General features: G+C 44.4%; 1 protein-coding gene across 1 annotated transcript; it reads right to left on the bottom strand.

Moving 5' to 3' along the window:
- Positions 1–972: 972 nt before the first annotated feature.
- Positions 973–20,034, bottom strand: LOC137752984 (zinc finger protein 665-like). The gene is made up of 4 exons (XM_068527914.1): positions 19,996–20,034; positions 8,465–8,551; positions 7,791–7,917; positions 973–2,860 (listed from the first exon to the last, which is right to left on the bottom strand). The coding sequence occupies exons 2-4, from the start codon at positions 8,531–8,533 to the stop codon at positions 1,065–1,067; spliced, it is 1,992 nt and encodes a 663-aa protein (XP_068384015.1). The 5' UTR covers positions 8,534–8,551; positions 19,996–20,034; the 3' UTR covers positions 973–1,064.
- Between the last annotated feature and the right edge of the window lie 600 nt (positions 20,035–20,634).

Raw genomic sequence — 20,634 nt, 5'->3', positions numbered from 1 at the left:
TTCTGTTCTTCTTTTTCCAGGGAACATGGATGTCAGTGAACCACACCTAATAAAGTCAGCCCCTTCACCTTATTGATTTCTTCCCAGAGACCATCATGAAACGACTGTAATGAAGGCATAAGTTCAACAGACTTCAACCTTCAGGTTGAAAAGTCATGAATAGCAAATGTACTCTTTCAAGGAAACTCAAATATTTAAACATTTTATACACTGAATGGGCCATTTCCGCATGAGCCCTTGCTCCTGTGATAAACATCATGTCGTTGAGTTTTAACAGATTTTGATTTTTAATTATTCTGCACTGTACAATTATCTCAGGCTAATCTCTCGGAAAACTGAAGACTCAGGTACTCCTAGTACGGTTCCTTGAAGTGCGGTCTGTTGTGAGAAGTGGTGAAGAAATTTACCGACTACTTTTATAAAGATTCTCCCCAATGTGAATTGTTTGGTGAATCCTAAGGACACACTGTTTCTTAAAGGTATTTCCATGTTAAGTATATCTGTGTGTTTTCTGTCCTGCATAAGTTCTCTCATTATGCCAAAGGCATGCACGTCTGAAGAAGCCTTACAACGTTCATTACCTTTGTCAGGTTGCTCTCCAACATAAACCCTCTGATGCTCCACAGTTTTGATCGTTGGGACTCTGCTGTTGCCTCATACTTAACTCAAGTGAAAGCCTTTGCCATGTTTATTGCATTTTAAAGGTGTCCATCCCATATGTTCCCCAACGTTTGATACTTGGATAAAATATCCTTATCGCACACACTACACTTGTATGGTTTCACTCCAGAATATAGATCCTGTTCACTTGGTGAAAAGTGTGCAGTTAAGTTGAAAATTTGCCACATTCATTGCATTTGTTAAGTATGGACTGTTTGGTGAACCCTGAGTTTTAAGGCAATACCTAAAAGCCTTGCAACACTCAGTACAGCTGTAAGGTTCTGTCCAGTATGGATTTTCTGATGACTGGAGAGGTGTGAGCCCCGAGTAAAAGCTTTGCCACAATCACGGCATTTGTAAGGTTTCTCTCCAGAATGAATTCTTTGGTGAATCCTGAGGTAGGATCACTGTCTAAAGGCTTTGCCACACTCAATACATTTGTATGATTTCTCTCCAGTATGAATCTTCTCATGAAGCCTAAGGTGTGAACGCCTGCTAAAAGCCTTGCCACACTCATCACATTTGTAAGGTCTCTCTCCAGTATGAATTCTCTGGTGATTTACAAGGTGTGAATTTTGACTGAAGACTTTGCCACACTCATTACATTTGTATGGTTTCTCTCCAGTATGAATTCTCCGATGACTTGCTAGGTGTGAATTTTGACGGAAGAGCTTACCACATACATTGCATTTATATGGTTTCTCTCCAGTATGGATTATCTGATGTGTAGTGAGGTGTGAACCCTGAGTAAAAGCTTTGCTGCACTCACTACATTTGAAAGGCTTCTCTCCAGCATGAATTCTTCGGTGAGTAGTGATGTCAGACCATTGCTGAAAAGTCTTGCCACATTCAATACACCTGTATGGCTTCTCTCCAGTATGAATCCTCTCATGATGCCTAAGATGTGAACTCTTGATAAAAGCCTTGCCACATTCATTACATTTGTAAGATTTCTCTCCAGTATGAATTACCTCATGGTAAGTTAGGCTTGAACGAACAATAAAGGCTTTCCCACACTCATTACATTTGTATGGTTTTTCCCCAGTATGAATTCTCCGATGACTTGCAAGGTGTGAATTCTGACTGAAGACCTTGTCACATACATCGCATTTATATGGTTTCTCTCCTGTATGGATTACCTGATGTCTCGTGAGGTGTGAGCCCTGAGTAAAGGCTTTGCCACACTCATTACATTTGAAAGGCTTCTCTCCAGCATGAATTCTTTGGTGAATCCTGATGTCAGACCATTGCCTAAAGGCCTTGCCACATTCAATACACCTGTATGGCTTCTCTCCAGTATGAATTCTCTCATGAAGCCTAAGGTTTGAACGTTTGAGGAAAGTCTTCCCACATTCGTTACATGGGTAAGGTTTCCCTCCAGTGTGGACTACCTGATGGTTGGTTAGGCTTGAATGCACAATAAAGGCTTTGCCACATTCATCACACTTGTATGGTTTCTCTCCAGCATGACTTTTCTGATGGTCAGCCAGGCTTGAACTTTGGATAAAAGCTTTACCACATTCATTACATTTGTGTGGTTTCTCTCCACTATGAATTCTTTGATGTTTTACAAGTTTGGAACTATGGAAAAAAGCCTTGTCACATTCATTACATTGGTAAGGTTTCTCTCCAGTATGGATTACTTGATGGTTCGTGAGGCTTGAGCACATACTAAAGGCTCTGCCACACTCCTTACATTTGTAAGGTTTTTCCCTGTGTGCTTTATGGTCTTGTGTCAGTATTGAAGGATGGATAAAATCATTCCCATACATGTTAGAAGTGTTGGTTCCGACACTAGGAGTAATTCTTTGGAGAGCTGAAATTGAGGAACTATTGTTGATGAACTTCTCAACTTGATTACATTCATAAATTTTCCTTTCAGTGTGAAATATCTGCAGTTCATCCTGAAAGCTTAATGCAAGCTTATTTTCAATAGGCTTGTTTCCTGCATCACTTCTACCATGTTGATCTTTTCTATCAGTGAGATTTTCATGATGGGTTACAGGCATTCCTTTGTAATTTCTCTCATCATCTCTCCACTGACACTCAAAGTGATGCATATTTTCTCGGATTTCCCTTAAGTAAAAACCTTTGACTTCATGGCTTTCGTGTCTTCCCAAAATCACTGTCTGGAATATATCTGTTGAATTAGTGTTCTCCTTTGGTTGTAATTTCTTGATAACATGTGTGGGAGAGATATCTACAAGATACAAAATACCATAGGTTTCTTATTAATTACGATCCATGAATAAATATTTTATGTAGAAAACATAACATTATACCAAAAATAACACACTGAATGTAGTTAAGAAACTTCCCAACCATGATCTTCACATTTTGAGAAACATTAAAGAAACAGGATTCTTTAATAAAGAAAGTGTGATCACATGTAATTAAAATTAATTTTAGGGTAGCCTCATTTCAAGCAATCTATGATAAAAACACTCACATTGTGCAAACTTATGTTTAGCTCTCAAAAAACGGCTAAGCCCATGACCAAAACCCCAAAGCACATACCAACTGACTGTAACTGAGGAGAAATATATCAGACATATTTTCTGCATACTAATTATACCTAATCTGCATACAGTATTTACATACTTATTCTATCAATACATAAATAAATGACAAAAAATAGACAATATATTGTAATGGTAAATAATCCAAATCAAGCTTATCCAACAAAAAACGTAAATAAATGGCAGTTTAGAACTGCAAAACAAATACAGCACTGAGAAAAAGAAGAATTTAATAAAACAATGTTTAAAAAAATGAAATATTTTTCTAAATACCTGTTATAAAAGTATCAGTACCCATGAAGAATAGGCATTTTATAACATTAACAAGTACATGTCAATTATATTGCATAATACATTCTGAAAGACCATCAATTGTAAATCACAATAAAGGTTAATAAAAAGGGACTTCCCTGGTGGTCCAGTGGTAAAGAAATCGCCTTCCAATGCAGGGGATGCAGGTTCGATCCCTGGTCAGGGAACTGAGATCTCACATGCCACGGGGCAACTAAGCCCACGTGCCACAACTACTGAGCTCATGCGCCTCAACTAGAGCCCACATGCCGCAAACTACAGAACCCACGTGCTCTGGAGCCCACTCCACAGCTAGAGAAGAGAAAAACCTGCATGCCACAACTAGAGAGAAGCCCACACGCCACAACAAACACCACAACGAAAATCCCATGTGCCGCAACAAAGACCCGATGCAGCCAAATAAATAAATAAATATTTTTTAAAAAGATTAATAAATGCACTATTCTAGTAACCCATGATAAAACGAGCAGTAATAAGTAACCATGTTATAGAATATCATATTCTATGGAACGCTAAACACTCCCCCTTAAGAATAAAGAAAAGACTTTTACTCCAGAAAGAACACACAATACGAAAACTGTAAAATATGTTGAGATAACTGACTCCTAAAATATCAGGTCAGGAAAATATATGGCATTATAAAGAATAAGAACTGAAGAAAGAAGTCAGAAGTCACATGATTTCATGACTGCCGTTATATAACAGCCAAGCAGAGCAATTCCCTCTCTATGCAATGCCCTTTAATTCTCCAGTTCATTGTCCCCAAAATATATGTAATATGAAGTGTGTGCTTTAAAAATCTATGATCTAAGGTCAGAGACAACATTGTTGAGAACAAGTTGCAAAATAAAAAATTACAAAATATAATGCAGACAAAGGGATATCACCTAACAAACATGAGAGAAAGTTGATATATCTAATTAAATAACAGTAACCCATGAGTCTTTCCATAAATGTGCAATATTATAAGCCATCTGACAGTACTTATTTGTTTTAAAAGCCTGAGGTAAACTACCATTATTTTTCAAATAAGGGAGGTAGACTTAGAGGGTTTATGTACATAACCCCAATTTACACAGAAAGTAAGAGAAACAGGAGTGTGATGGTGGAGTTCTCTGGCGGTCCAGTGGTTAGCATTCAGCACTGTCACTGCTGTGGCCCAGGTTCAATCCCTGGTCAGGGAACTGAGATCCCGCATGCTGCCCGGTGTGGCCAAAATAAATAAACAAAAATAAAAATAAAATTTAAAAAATAAATTAAAAAGACTATCTTTTCAAGATACATGCACCCCTATTATAAATAGTAGCACTATTTACAATAGCCAAGACATGAAAACAACCTAAATGTCCATCGACAGATGAATGGATAAAGATGTGGTACATATATACAATAGAATACTATAAAAAGCCATAAGAAAGAATGAAATAATGCCATTTGCAGCAACATGAATGGACCTAGAGATTCTCATACTAAGCAAAGTAAGTCAGAAAGAGAAAGACAAATACCATATGATATCACTTATATGTGGAATCTAAAATACAGCACAAATGAACATATCTATGAAACAGAAACAGACTCACAGACATAGAAAACAGACTTGTGGTTGCCAAGGGTGGGTGGGTGGGTGGGTGGGTGGGAGGGGACAAATTGGGAGTTTGGGATTAGCAAATGGAAACTACTATGTTTATATCGGATGGATAAACAACAAGATCCTACTGTATAGCACAGGGAACTATATTCAGTATCTTATAATAAACTATATGGAAAAGAACATGAAAAAGAATAGATATGTAGGAACTTCCCTGGCGGTCCAGTGGTTAAGACTTCACCTTCCAAAGCAGGGGGTGCGGGTTCGATCCCTGGTCAGGGAACTAGGATCCCACATACCTCGTGGCCAAAAAACCAAAACATAAAACAGAAGCAATATTGTAACAAATTCAATGAAGACTTTAAAAATGGTCCACAACAACAACAAAAAAAGAATAGATATGTATAACTGAATCACTCTGCTGTACAGCAGAAATTAACATGACTTTGTAAATCAACTGTACTTCAGTAAAATTTGTTTAAAAAGACTATCTTTTCAAAATATTCTGGACGAAGGGTAGGATTTAGGGAAACTCCGGATGAGCCGTATCACCATCACTAAAGAAGGAAATAGTGTAAAATATATAAAAGAATGTTCATTCCCCAATTCAACCCTGCCACACACTGCAAATATAAAACAAAGAACACTAGGCGTATCGTCGTTCAGCTTCGTAAGCTCAGTCGTTAAGATGCTTCAAAATAATATGTGTTGAGGAAGGATGAACAATGGCACTTAACAGGGGACGAAAAGTGTGGTATGGACAATAGTTTAGTCAACAGCCTCAGAAATACGAGGATATGAACTTGGACAATGTTGTTCCCAGGAGAAATTCCTGTATTATTTAGTGTGGCGCAGATGGCATGATCACCAGTACATGGGATCAACGCTGTCGTGGTGCCCTCGAGAGATGCTCCACTGACAGTCCTCAAAGACCAGAAAACTGGAGACACTTATCGGTCAGGCTCTTGTGTACCTTCCATCTCAGTATCCTGGGACATGCTGACCACTCTACTGAGTGGCTTCAAGTGGTGCTTCTGTATGTAGCGGGATAACATTGCAACATACTGCTCAAAGTGTTCTCCATCAAGAGTTTTCTGTCACCAAATAAACCCACCCCACAGGAGAGTCCCAAGAGTCTGTCTATCCCCCAAAAGTGGATTATCACAGCAAAAAAACAGAGGATGAAATCTCAGAGCCCAGGGATGTGTATTTCAAAAGCAAGCTTCAGAGGCAAAATCATGCAAATTTGACACAGTATGAAATCAGGGAAGAGTTTACATTCCCAGATCAGATAGAGCAGTGGAAGAATGAGAAAAATATAAGATACGGGGGTCAGATACTGTAGGATCTTGACATAGGACTGTGTGTTCTACCCACAGACACAAAGCTAAGAGCCTGAAAGACTGACATATAATCCCCATGTAGGATTTGGGATCAAAAAGAGGACCACTCTGCCCACTGTCTTTACAGTTTTCTTAAGTAACAATCACAGATGATCCAACGCACGTCCCACTACACACTCCCAAGCTGTGTGGCAAAAACGGAACAAAAGGAAGGTCTGAGGGATCTAAACAGGCAGACGGGGCTTGAGACAGCCCCATGCAGGTTCTGGGGTGACAGACGGAATCAAAGAGCAGCCAGTGTTTTCTCATCTTCTGATTAGGTCTCCCAAGTACAGCAAATGGAGATGGAACCAGGATAGGTCCACGTGTTACCACTACAGAGGTGTCAGCTCTTACCTATATGGGCTAAAAACTTAGCAACCAATGAAATCAAGTTCAGAAGGGGAGACAAACCTCTATAAAACATCCCGTCCCATGCTCCTCAAAGTCAGGGACCAAAGAGTTCACAGGGGCCAGATGGCAGAGTGTAGATCATGAGAAAAACTTTGCCTTTGTCTCTGTAGGAGCTGCAGCCCCACTGGAGGGTGAAAGAATACATTTTACATGTTGACAGACAGAGTGATAAGTTGGGGAGAAGAAAAATTTCCTCTGAGAACTCAAATAATAAAAAAAACTTCTGTAGTCCCACTTGGGGAGAGTTTCCCCAAAACTGTTAATGATGTGGCCTCCTCTCTGTCCATCTGAGATCTGACCTGTGTCCACATTTTTGATAATTTTCCATCCCTTTGGGTTTTTTTCACTATTTTCACTTCCCTCTCCAGAGTCCAGCGCTCTTTCCCTTACACTAAAATGGAGATAATAATAATCAGGTCAGAAACAGTAATTACTGCTAATTGCAAGAAAGGAAGATCATGCGCTGTGTCATTTCCAGAATCCCAGCTCTTTGTTCAGCTAATGTGTGAGGACATTACAGATGGGTCTAGGAAAATATTTCACAAATTCATCCACTGCTTGCCCCCTCCTGAATGCATAAGGAACAGTGTTAATATACAGACATCTAGCTCTCTTTCAAGGACTACTGAATCAAAAACACAGGGGTAGCAGAGAGGGAAGTGGATATTCTAAGTTTGCTATAAGGCTTTATGCCTATTTAAGCTCTGGAACCACCCTTGATGTATCATAACATGGGCAGATCACATGAAGAAAGGCAAGTTCAAAGTCCTCATGCCACATTATGAAACTTTTCATGTCTGAGTCAACAGGGCTTTGATCTCAGTCAAGCAAGGCAGGGGCTCCCAAGAGGCACATGAGGGAAAATGCAAAGATACCCAAGGACAGATCCCAACTTCAGAGGGAAGTTATCCTCACCCAGGGAGAGCAGGTTCCTGTAGGTCTCCACCATCACGTCCCTGTACAAGGCCCTCTGAGCAGGGTCCAGGCATTCCCACTCCTCCTGAGAGAATTTGATGGCCACATCCTCGAAGGCCAACCGTTCCTGAAATGAAAACACATTTTCACCATGGGGCCATGAGGAGAGTTCTTATCTGCATACAAAATGAGAAGAAGAGAGACGGGTAAGGATCGATTCAGTTGAAGTATGTATTCTGACAGATCCATGTAAAGGTATTTGGGGCACATTATGCCTCTCTAATTTCTTATGCTTTTCCATAGGAGATTATGATAGCCTCCAAATCAATGTGGATTTCTCATTTTTCTGTATGATACATGAAATACACAAATAAAAATTCAACACTGAGTCGTCTATACAGAAGTGTTAAAGAAAGGTCGGAATCTAAAAACCGTGATGACGATAACAGCAATGACCACAAGTTTCTGAACACTTCCTACACGTTACGTGTTCCTCTAAATGCTCTACCTGAATTAACTTGTTATCAATGTAACAGCTCATTAGAGAAAGATGTTTCCATTCTACAGAGTAGAAAACTGTGTCACAGATGGAATCTAAGGCTACTCTAGATTCAGAGATTAGCAAATGCAAAGGAAGAAGAAAACAGAACAATCAACCAAGAACATCACTTTACCTGAGAAAGAGCCATTTCTGACTCCTTTTCTTTCCTCTTCCTCTTCCGGGCTTCTTCCTCAGACAACATGAGTCTTTAGAGGTCGATCTTGAAAGTGGAAAACATGCTGTTGAATGCTTAGAATCAACACACTCCCTTCCTGAGTCACCGCCACACACACAGGGAAGCCCTCAGCACGTGGAACAGACAGTCCCCTGCTGCCCACTGTCCCAGGAGGGGCTCAGGAGAGTAAACTCCTACACAGAGTCTAACAGGTGAGTTTTCCCACCCTTTCCTTCAGATCAGGCTCCCCTCCTGGTGAGGCCCCCACGTGCACAGCAGCAGCGGGCACCTCAGCTGGACCCGACGACCCCCTGCAGGTCGCAGACCAGCCCTGGTCCATCCCCACACAGAGCAGAGCCCCTCAGCCTCAGCCCAGATCTCAGCCCTCAGGAACGGGGGGACCCAGAGTCACGATGCTCAGTGATGGATACACCAGGGCACCTTAAGTATCACTGAGGCTGGGCCCCGCACAGACTTTGTGAAGGGGAATCTCTGGTCAGGTAACAGAGGTATTTGCAAAATGCCTCATTGCTGTCATGTGCAGCCTGGATGAGCACCCCTCAGAGGGGGCAAGCCTGGCACACCTTGCACCTTCTTCTTTTCCAGCTTTATCGAGGTATAACTGACAAATAAATATTGTGTATATTTAAGACGTACAATGTGATAGCTGACACATGCATATACTGTGAAATAATTACCCAAATCAACTTCTGCCTCTTCCCCAAAATAGCTGGAATAATCTTCTCACTTGTTAGTGCATGAAATTACCCCAGCCCAGCCCATAAAAACTCATCACCCCCACAGCCTGGAGCCACTTTCACCTTCTGAGACAACCACATCCTGCCTATGGAATGTACATCTCTCTCTTTTTCTTTCTTTTTTTTTTTTTAAATTTATTAATTAATTTATTTCTATTTTTGGCTGTGTTGGGTCTTCGTTTCTGTGCGAGGGCTTCTTCTAGTTGCAGCAAGCGGGGGCCACTCTTCATCGCGGTGCGCGGGCCTCTCACTATCGCAGCCTCTCTTTTTGCGGAGCACAGGCTCCAGAGGCGCAGGCTCAGTAGTTGTGGCCCACGGGCCCAGCTGCTCCACGGCATGTGGGACCTTCCCAGACCAGGGCTCGAACCAGTGTCCCCTGCATTGGCAGGCAGACTCTCAACCACTGCGCCACCAGGGAAGCCCGAGAACGTTTTATTTTAAAGATGAAAGAACAGAGTGTATAAAAAGTTGTGGGAGGGACTTCCCTGGTGGTCCAGTGGCTAAGACTTCACCTTCCAATGCAGGGGATGTGGGTTTGATCCCTGGTTGGGGAGCTAAGATCCCACCTGTTTTGCAGCCAAAAAACATAAAACAGAAGCCAAACCAAATATCGTACCAAATTCAATAATGACTTTGAAAGTGGTCCACATCAAAAAAAAATCTTAAAAAAAAAAAACAAGCTGTGGGGTGCATGGGTGTGTGCATCTTTGTAAGTGTTTAAGATAGACAATGCCACCATGTTTGTATACTGATCAAAGTAACTTCCAAGAAGTAAAAACACATCATGCGGGACTTCCTTGGTGGCGCAGTGGTTAAGAATCCGCCTGCCAATGCAGGGGACACGGGTTCGAGCCCTGGTCCGGGAAGATCCCACATGCCGTGGAGCAACTAAGCCCGTGTGCCACAACTACTGAGCCTGCGCTCTAGAGCCCGCGAGCCACAACTACTGAGCCCACGTGCCACAACTACTGAACTTAGGCACCTAGAGCCCGAGCTCCGCAACAAGAGAAGCCACCACAATGAGAAGCCCGCGCACCGCAACGAAGAGTAGCCCCCGCTCGCTACAACTAGAGAAAGCCCGCGTGCAGCAACAAAGACCCAATGCAGCCTAAATAAATTTATTTGTTTATTTATTTATTTATTTATTAAAAAAAAAAAAAAAACCCACATGATGCCACACCGTCCTGACCCTGAGAGTGGGGCTGGGAACTGTGGTACAATTTCAGGGTCAGCCGCAGCCAGGAGCAGGGACAGACTTCACAGTCGATACTGAGGAGAGAACACAGGCCCTGAGGCAGATGGGTGAGCCAGTTAGAGGAGGTCTCTTCCCTTCGCTCCAGGGGCTCCATGAAGAAGAAACAGGGTCTCTGAGAGGAAAGATGGGAGAGGATGAACTGGGCTGATGAGGGCCTGTAAAGGAAAGGTATGCAGCAGACACAGGGAATGTGAGGGAACAGAGCCGGGAACCTGAAATGAAACCGGTCAGTCTGGGGGTGTGCTTTTCTCCAGCGGTGATGAGCCCCACGGGGACAGCAGAGGAGGCACAGCTGGGTGTGATGGGGATGCCAGGGAGGGCAAGGAAGTAGAGGGTCACAGGAGAATGAGTGCACACGTCCTTTGCTTTGGGGCATCTGACTTGCACGGCTGTGAGTAAGTGACAGGGTGTGCTTGTCTCCATCTTTTTTTGTTTGTTTGTTTGGCTGCACCACGTGGCATGCGGGATGTTAGGTCCCCAACGAGGGACTGAACCCGTGCCCCCAGCAGTGGAAGCTCGGAGTCTTAACCACTGGACCACCAGGGAATTAATTCACTGTCTCCATCATTTAAAAATAACCCGCATGAACTTCGGAATATTACTCAGCCATAAAAAAGAATAAAATAATGCCATTTGCAGCAACATGGATGGACCTAGAGATTCTCATACTGAGTGAAGTCAGAGAAAGACAAATACCATATGATATTGCTTATATGTGGAATCCAAAAAAAGGCTACAAATGAACTTATCTACACAACCAAAACAGAGTTACAAATGTAGAAAATAAACTTATGGTTACTGGAAGGTAAGGCGGGCGGAGGGATAAATTGGAAGATTGGGATTGACACAGACACATTACTATATATAAAATAGATAACTAATAAGGACCTACTGTATAGCACAGGGAACTCTACTCAATACTCTGTAATGGCCTATATGGGAAAGGAATCTAAAAAAGAGTGGATATATGTATTTGTATAACAGATTCACTTTGCTGTACACCTGAAACTAACACAACATTGTAAATCAATTATACCCCAGTAAAAATTAAAAATAACAACCCGCATGAGGTAGAGGAGTATATTCCATTAGTGCACCATTTTTTATCCCCAGTGTAGACCAAGACAAAAAGCCTGGAATATGGTATACACTCCACATGTAGTGAATAAATGAATGAGAAGGACACAAAATTACACTAGTACCCACTCTGCCATAGTCTTCACTTTGTGGGACAGATGTGTGCAGGGGTCATTTGCCCTGGAAAGAGTGAGGAGGGAGCTGACCAGGAACAGCAGAGGCGGGGAGAGCCAAGGGTCCTCCATGCAGACAATGCTCCTTGCCCTCAAAAGGTGCAAAGGACAAGCGTGGTTCAACTAGAAGCACAGTGAGCTCATCCAAGGGGTAGCCGCCTGCGGCTGACCAGACCGATCTGGGCAATAGAAAGGCTAAAATTGGGAATTCCCTGGCGGTCCAGTGGTTAGGACTCAATGCTTTCACTGCCGTGGGCCTGGGTTCAATCCCTGGTTGGGGAATGAAGATCCCACAAGCCGCACAGTGTGGCCAAATAAATAAATAAATAAATAAATAAAATAAAACAAAATCAATAGAAAATGCAGAAGCCTCTTGGCTGCCTAGACCCTAATATGGAGAGGAGTTCTTGGAATCTAAGGTTTCTCACTCTGCAATGACATTAGCTTAAAAAAATCACAGCCTGAAATCCTGACTTGATTGGGTTGGTTGGATTGTGCAAAGCAACAGCAGAAGCAGAGCAGGAAGCTGGTGTCTGACAGAACAGCAGAGGGGAAGCTGGAAGACCTGAGGGAGGAAACGCAGGCAAGGGACAGACAAACCACTTCTCTTCCTCAAGTCTCCTACTTGGGAAACCACCATCACTGCCATCCTAGAGAAGACAGTGAAGACATGTGTATGTAGGGTGAGTGTGTGCTGGGTAGGAAGACAAGATCCTTTCTCTAAATGTGGCCCCACTAGCTCACCCCCTTCTGTTCTGCTAACTGCTGAGCACTGGGTCACCGGGTGAGTATGAACAGAGCTTTTCCTTCTTCTAGTTCCTGAGCTTTCCTGCTGCTACTAGGGCTCTAAATCCCCAAACACCGCTCCCCTTCCTGTCTCCAAATTCCCTTCCCAGAACGCAGTGGCCCTCCTCCTTGGAGAAATATACTCGTTCCACAGTTAGTTTAAAACACCTTGCCCCTCCCCTCCACAGCTTCCTTTTGACTGTAGAGTGTGTGTGTATGTGTGTGTGTGTGTGTGTGTGTGTGTGTGTGTTCTGGGACAGGCAGGGAGAGATAGTAGACTAACCACCACTGGCCTGGCAGGAAGACAGCAGCAGCTGCACCTTTCCAAGGATGAGCCACTGTACTGCAGGTCTCTGTGTTGTTGATTACCCTTGATTGTCTGAACAATCTTTCCACAAGTTAAGGACACCTCTCGCCCTTCTCAAGTTGTATCCTCCCCCGGTAGGCCCTCCCTAATGAAAACTTTCTGCCATATGAGTCTTAAGACCCAACGTTTCCCTCCTTGACTCAAATCGACAGACTTCCATGGGGTCTGACACACTCCCCAGAGACTGCGTAACGATCGCCTTCTGCTATGCAATCCCACAAAACATTCCAAGCCACGATGACTCAGGCATTCACGATGGACTGATAGTCATGAAGGCGTCCAAAAACCACTAGACTTCACACCATATTTTCATTCACAGTGACCCCAGCCCAAGCACTGTCACCTCCAAAATCTACTAATAAAAGAGAGATTTATCCAAAACTGCAATGAGGTACCACCTCACACCAGTCAGAACAGCCATCATTAAAAAGTCTACAGGGCTTCCCTGGTGGCGCAGTGGTTAAGAATCCGCCTGCCAATGCAGGGGACGTGGGTTCGAGCCCTGCAGGTCTGGGAAGATCCCACATGCCACGGAGCAACTAAGCCCGAGCACCACAACTACGGAAGCCCACACGCCTAGAGCCCGTGCTCTGCAGCAAGAGAAGCCACCACAATGAGAAGCCCGCGCACCGCAACGAAGACCCAACACAACCAAAAATAAATAAATAAATAAATGAATTTATAAATAGGCATATCATTAAAAAAAAAAGTCTACAAATAACAAACGCTGGAGATGGTGTGGAGAAAAGGGAAACTTCCTACACTGTTGGTGGGAATGTAAGTCGGTGCAGCCACTGTGGAAAACAGTGTGGAGGTTCCTCAGAAAACTAAAAATAGAATTACCATACGATCCAGCAATCCCACTCCTGGGCATATATCCAGACAAAATTCTAATTCAAAAAAAAAACAAAAAAAAAACATGCACCCCTATGTTCATTGCAGCACTATTCACAATAGCCAAGACATGGAAACAGCCTAAATGTTCATTGACAGATGAATGGATAAAGAAGATGTGGTACATATACATTATAGAATACTACTCAGCCATAAAAAAGAACTAATGCCATTTGCAGCAACATGGATGTAACTAGAGATTATCATACTAAGTTAAATAAGTCAGAAAGAGAAAGACAAATACCATATGATATCACTTACATGTGGAATCTAAACTATGACACAAATGAACCTATCTATGAAACAGAATCACGGACACAGAGAACAGACTTGCAGTTGCCAAGGGGGAGGGGATTGGGGGAGGGATGGAGTGGGAGGTTGGGGTTAGCAGATGTAAGCTTTTATATACAGAATGGACAAACAACAAGGTCCTACTGTAGAGCACAGGAAACTATACTCAATATCCTATGACAAACCGTAATGGAGAAGAATATTTTTTTAAAAATGTATATAAAAGAGAGATTTGGGACTTCCCTGGTGGCGCAGTGGTTAGGAATCCGCCTGCCCATGCAGGGGACGCGGGTTTGATCCCTGGTCCAGGAAGATCCCACGTGCCACAGAACAACTAAGCCCATGCGCCACAACTGCTGAGCCCGCGTGCCACAGCTACTGAAGCCAGTACTCCTAGAGCCTGTGCTCTGCAACAACAGAAGCCATCGCAATGAGAAGCCAGCGCACCACAACAACGAGTAGCCCCCACTTGCCGCAACTAGAGATAGCCTGCACGCAGCAACGAAGACCCAACGCAGCCAAAAAATAAATAAATAAAAATTAATTAATTAATTAATTTTTTAAAAAAAGAGAGAGAGATTTGTCCAATGATGCACATGCCCCAATGAGACTTCAACATCTTCCCAGGAAACACTCCAAATTCTCTTTTGCATCTTTCAAAATGCATCTGAAACTTTCTTTGTTGCAACCCAAGATACCCCAATATACCAAAGGTAAGACAAAAACTGATCTCTGAGGTGTTCCCTGTAACTACTCTGTGGGTTGCACAATGATTTCTGCCCTCCCAAAAGACCCCACAAAGCTCACTGTGTGGAGTGGATGCTGGGGGGCACCTCCTGGATCCACCCCCCCCAGGACCAAGGCACCCATCCTCCTGCACCCAGAGCTCCCTGTGGGTTCTGCTCAGGCATTGGTTCTAACATCACTACAGGATAACATTCCTGCTCCTAAGTCCACTTCCTTATTCCTCTTCAGGTGTGATCATGAGCTTCCAAATTAAACCCATGCATGAAAATCTCAATCTCAGCATCTGTGTCCCAGAGAACCTGAAAAAAGACATTATGGCACCCAAACCCAATCCATGCAGCCCCACATCTACCCATGAATCCACTTCCAGGTGCTCCAGCCAGAACTGAGACATCCCTTTTCAACAGTTCCACACACCCCTTGAACCCAAAACCACGCATGGGACAGGTGCACACACCGTTCACTGGGTTCATCTAGAGGCCCGTACTTGCTGCCATATCACTCCTGCAGACACTTAAAGGCTTCCCTCCACTTTTTCCCATTTCTTGACATCTCCTCCACACATGCATGAACAAACAGGGCTAAAAGGCACAGGGACCTATGAGCACAGGCGTCGCAATTGGCGTGGACAGAGCTGCAAATGGAAGGACGCTGGGCGTTCAGTATGAAGATCAAGAAGCTGGCCCTCCTGGGAAAACTTGCCAGCAACTGGGGACATTATGGAATCTAGTTTTAAAGACATTTGAGGATTGGCTGGATTGTGTTTGATAAGGAAGTCACAGAGAGAGAGAGAGAGAAAGAGAAAGAGAGAGACAGCCCAGATCTCATTGTCTCCTGTGCTCCCCACTCACAGCAAACTGCAAGGTACCCTAGCTTTTTAAGGGGGGGCCTCCTACATGCCCACCCCACAGGCTCCCAAGCTTCTCCCCATCCTTACCAAAGTGTAATCAGTATCCCTGACGCTGAGCAACTGAACTGCTGGAAGGCAAGGCTCCTGTCCAAGATGGCAACTAGCCCCTCGATGTGCAGAATTTGGAAGACCTGGGGGCTACAGTGAAGCAGTGACACAGCAGTGACACTTTAGTTCAGTTAGAGTTGAAATTTCCAGAACAAATATGGGAACTAACCTCATCATGTGTCCCAGCCCCTTGGTTTTCCCTGAGGAGTACTCTGCCCAACCCAGTCCCCAGCATCTAAACACCCCCAGAGTAAAGTGCTGCAGGTGTCCTGGGAAGAAGATGGAGACAGTGCACCCCCCAATGGAGGGAAAAAAGACCCAAAATAATCAAGGGAGAAGAGCATTTCTTATAGAGGAGCTTGATGTGGAAGCAATAAAAGCTGGGTAATGAGACAGAGAATGACTGGTAAAGGGAAATCGAGATGATTGGCTGGAGAAGATGGGGAGATATCTCTGGCCGAGACCTGAAGGAGGAGAAAGGGCCAGAACAGAGATGATTTAGGGACAAAGGGTGAAGCAGGAACTAAGATCTGAGATAGAAAAGGTGTTGATGTTTGGGAACAGAGAAAAGCTGAATGTGACCGGGGCAGAGTGAACCATGAGAAAAGGATGAGGCTGGAGACAACGGCAGGGCCCTGAGGACGACACAGAGCTGTGCAGCCACCGTGAGGAGTCGGGATTTTGCCCTGAAGACGTATGGAAGACAGTGGAGGTCTGAGTGCCAGAAGTGACAAACCCTCCCTTCCCATTTATCCTTATTCATGGAAGACACCTGATGATGGTCTCTCTGACTTGGAGCCTATGTTCCTGCCTCCATCCTACTGTTTTTCTTTTAGTTTTTCATTTTGGGAGGCCTGGGACCCACTTAATATTCTAATTACAAGCGGGCACTCCCTCCAGGAAGAACCGCCACACACAGACACACGCCCAATCTGGCCAATCATTTCAGGGGTCAGCGTTGCGCAGTCTCAGAGTTTCTGGTCTAGTCTCTCATCTCCATGTTACAAGCGGGCTCCCTGAGGCCCAGACGGGACACACTTCTGAGAAGGTCTGAGTTGAGTGAACAGAAGCAGGTGGAACTGAATTCTGAAAAGGTCGCTTGAAGGGCCAGTGGGCAGAGTTTGTCCTTAACAACGTTCCCACTTAAAACACTGGGACCATCTTTCATGTGCCTGAGCAAAGGAAATGTCTCTTTCAAGAAGTTTCAAAGGAAACTTCTCTTTCAAGGTCTGATCACACTGATACTGAGCATTTAATTCTTCTTTTCCAGAAAATCACAGCAAAACAGTTTAAAAATACATAATTGCAGAAACATAGCTATTGGTGCGGAAAACACTGAAAAAGGGTCAGCTGTGAAAGAAGCTCTGAGCAAAATTTTTTTTTTTTTTAAATTTTATTTTTGGCTGTGTTGGGTCTTTGTTTCTGTGCAAGGGCTTTCTCTAGTTGTGGCGATTGGGGGCCACGCTTCATCGCGGTGCGCGGGCCTCTCACTATCGTGGCCTCTCGTTGCGGAGCACAGGCTCCAGACGTGCAGGCTCAGTAATTGTGGCTCACAGGCCCAGTTGCTCCGCGGCATGTGGGATCTTCCCAGACCAGGGCTCGAACCTGTGTCCCCTGCATTGGCGGGCAGATTCTCAACCACTGCACCACCAGGGAAGCCCAAATTTTTTTTTTTTTAATTTCATGTTTATTGAAGCTTTTCTGTTTTGTTTTTTTTTTTTTTAATTTATTTATTTATTTGGCTGAGCTGGGTCTTAGTTGCAGCATGCGGGATCTTCGTTGTGGCATGCTAACTCTTAGTTGTGGCATGTGGGATCTAGTTCCCTGACCAGGGATTGAACCCAGGCCCCCTGCACTGGGAGCGCGGAGTCTTAGCCACTGGACCAGCAGGGAAGTCCCTGTTTTGTTCTGTTGAGCACTTTTCTTTATCGCAGATAGACAGGCTCTGTTGGTAAAAGGTTCCAAGTCAATCCAGCCCATCCTTCAACTTTTCCAGAGAGTGGACAAGAATGACTCGAGGGGAATCTCTGCTTAGTAGCTCATGGCTATTTTAATAGATCACATAAAAGCAAAGAAAAATGAATATTAGACTAACTAGGTTAAGTCAGGTTTCAACTATTAAGATAAAAGATCACTGACATCTTTACTCAGTACTCACTGAAATAGTCTAAAATTCTTTACTAGTTACCAAAGAATATTTCTAATATATAAGATAAAGAGGAGAAAGCACACAGGCTTTCTCTAAACCAGAAACAAATTTAAAAGGGAAACAATTAGTAATTTTTTTTTAAAAAAAACCTACACAATTCTGGGGTCAAAGTCAAAAAATATTAAGCATATATATTTAGAAAATGACATGAATTGATTATAGGATGCCCACCAAAGCAATTTCAGAGCAAAGTAGACATTGAATGAACTAAGATTATGCTCAAGCTACAAAAAGAACAATGAAAAAAGAAATCCCCATTACAAAAAAAGAAAAAGGAGGAATTTTAATGTCCCTTTAAATAGGCACCATGAAGTAACAATTTTTTCTTGCTCCAAACACACACACACACACACACACACACACACACACACACACACACACACACACACACTCCCTATCCCACGCCAGGAAAAGGGAAGGGGGTGACCCACAACTGACTGAGTCAAGTCACCGGCCCCTGGTTGAAGGATTGCAAATGGAAGTTTTCTTCTGATAAAAATAAATATAAAACGCACAAGCCTTATAGAGTGGAATTCTGCAATTCTCCTCCTCATCTATATAAATTAAACAGCTTTTAAATTTATTAGACTATAAAGCCACGATTCAATATATCACAATTGAATCATTCATATCCAATTAATTCATATCCAACCAACTCATCTGGGTCCAGGTCACTCCTATTTCGTCACTACTGTGGGTTTCCCTCTCATTCTACTTATCGCCCTATTCTTTTTTTTCCTCTCTCCCTCTCTCTCTGTCCTTTTGTTCCCCTCTACCCTCCTCCTGTTTCTGCCCTACTTCTTCTCTCACACGTGTCCTGTCCCACTCTGCAACTCATTACCTCTCTGTAGCTCTTTCTTCCCAACCTGACTGTCCTTAATCTCCATGTATTTCTGCCTCTTTCTCTCCCATCCTAGCTTCCTCTCTGCTCTCCTTCCCTTCTACCCCTGTTACATTCCCCTAGTCCACACTCTCTGGCATCCCCAGGGGCTGATTTCCTCCCTGCTCTCCAGGTCTTCCCTCTTCTCTTTCTGTCCCAACACCACCACGGCTCCAACTCTTTCATCCTCTCGCTTACACTATCTAAAGTGCTTCACCATTGTTGCCCAGCTGCTACCTCTGATCGAGGGCCCCTCTCCTATTTTGCTCACCTTCATCTCCCTGGAGATCTCGCTTTTCTCTAAACTGCTCTCTTTTACCCACCTGCTACCTTCAAGGCTTACTCTCCTTAATGCTGCTGTCTCTTCGCAAGTTCCTTACCAATCCTCCACGTTGCCATCGGTTCTCCCTCCTTCTTTTCTCCTCAATTTTCTATTTCTCTGAGTCGCTCTCTGTCTCTGCTTCTCCTGATCCCTCTGGCCCACGTATTTGCAGGGATGGCGACTGAATAAGATGTCCCCCACCAGCAAGAGCACATTTTCAGTGGGATGTAATTTGAGACGGAAGAACCATGGGTGTCACATGGCTGGCCCAGGTCACCTCCCCCAACACGGGTCAGGGGAAGGGTCACTACGAAGGGGAGGCCTGCGAAGCAGAAGGACCGGCCTGAGAAGGACTTGAGGAGAGAGGGGTTGAGAGGGGGTCTCAGGAGAGGGGCGGGCTCTCCAGAACCCCAGGACCGGGGAGAGGACGCGGCCTGGCCTGGAGCTGCTCACAGGGGCCGAAAAGGGCGAAGCTTGGGGGCCGCTGAGCGAATAAATCCACCTCGCGGAAGAGAATTTTATGTGGTGTGGAAAGGGCGGAGGGGTCAGTGAGGTCAGTAAAGGGTTTTAAGCAGGAAAGAGGGGTGAAAGGCGGTGTCTAAGTGGACCGAAGGCAGGGACCGGCTTCACAGTTTAAACCGAAAGGGAAGCGCCCCTCGGCCTCTCACAGCGACGTCTGATTTATTTATGGTCGGTAGCGACCCTCAGACCCCGGGTACAGAGGAAAGGAGACTGCGAGGCGCAAGTTTAAACTACAAAGACAGAAACTCACGCTGGGCACCGAGCCCTCCTCTCCACGCTCTCCGCTTCCGAGTCTGTGTGCAACTGCGCGCGCGCGGAGCGAAAAGGCGGAGCGGTCTGGGGGAGGGGCCTGGGCGGGGCGAGACCGTCAGGGGGCGGGTCGTGGAGAGAAGACGGGTCTCCGCGGGGACCTTGCCTGGGAGGGTGAGGCGGGGCCTCGGGTCGCGGTGGGCGGGGCCCCGGGCGCAGCGGGCGGCGCCATATAATTGAGCAATCGTTGGGAATTTGGAGGGTCTGTCTCTGGCTTTTTCCCAGGTAAACAAGGGGCCGAGGGTGAGTCTTCATGCAGTGATATGCAGAAGGGTGGGTCTTGGCAGTAAGCCGTTTCCTGGAATGTCAAGTGGAAGAATTCTTTAACCTTTGCTCTTTTCCACAATGACAGGGTTAAGGAAGCTTCAACCTTGTCACCACAAACTGTAACACCAAGCAAAAGTCAAAAATGATAAATACACATGTTATAGTTGAAAAATGGAACATTAGAAATGCTAAACTAGGGACTTCCTGGAGTTCCTGGCTGTCCAGTGGTTAAGACTCCGAGCTTCCAATGCAGGGAGCCCGGGGTTCGATACCTGGTGGGGGAACTAGATCCCTCATGCTGCAACTAAGACCC

Source organism: Eschrichtius robustus, chromosome 19 (genome assembly GCF_028021215.1).
Source record: "Eschrichtius robustus isolate mEscRob2 chromosome 19, mEscRob2.pri, whole genome shotgun sequence".
NCBI classification, from domain to species: domain Eukaryota; kingdom Metazoa; phylum Chordata; class Mammalia; order Artiodactyla; family Eschrichtiidae; genus Eschrichtius; species Eschrichtius robustus.
This window is presented reverse-complemented; position numbering and strand designations above follow the sequence as displayed.

What these genes read in the sequence shown, in the direction of transcription:
- LOC137752984 (XM_068527914.1), bottom strand. Translation starts at nt 8,533, where the DNA reads ATGTTGTCTGAGGAAGAAGCCCGGAAGAGGAAGAGGAAAGAAAAGGAG. An exon ending in CAGAAATGGCTCTTTCTCAG is followed by an intron (nt 7,918 to 8,464) that starts GTAAAGTGATGT and finishes TTTTCATTTCAG; the next exon opens with GAACGGTTGGCCTTCGAGGA. An exon ending in CAGGAACCTGCTCTCCCTGG is followed by an intron (nt 2,861 to 7,790) that starts GTGAGGATAACT and finishes TGTATCTTGTAG; the next exon opens with ATATCTCTCCCACACATGTT.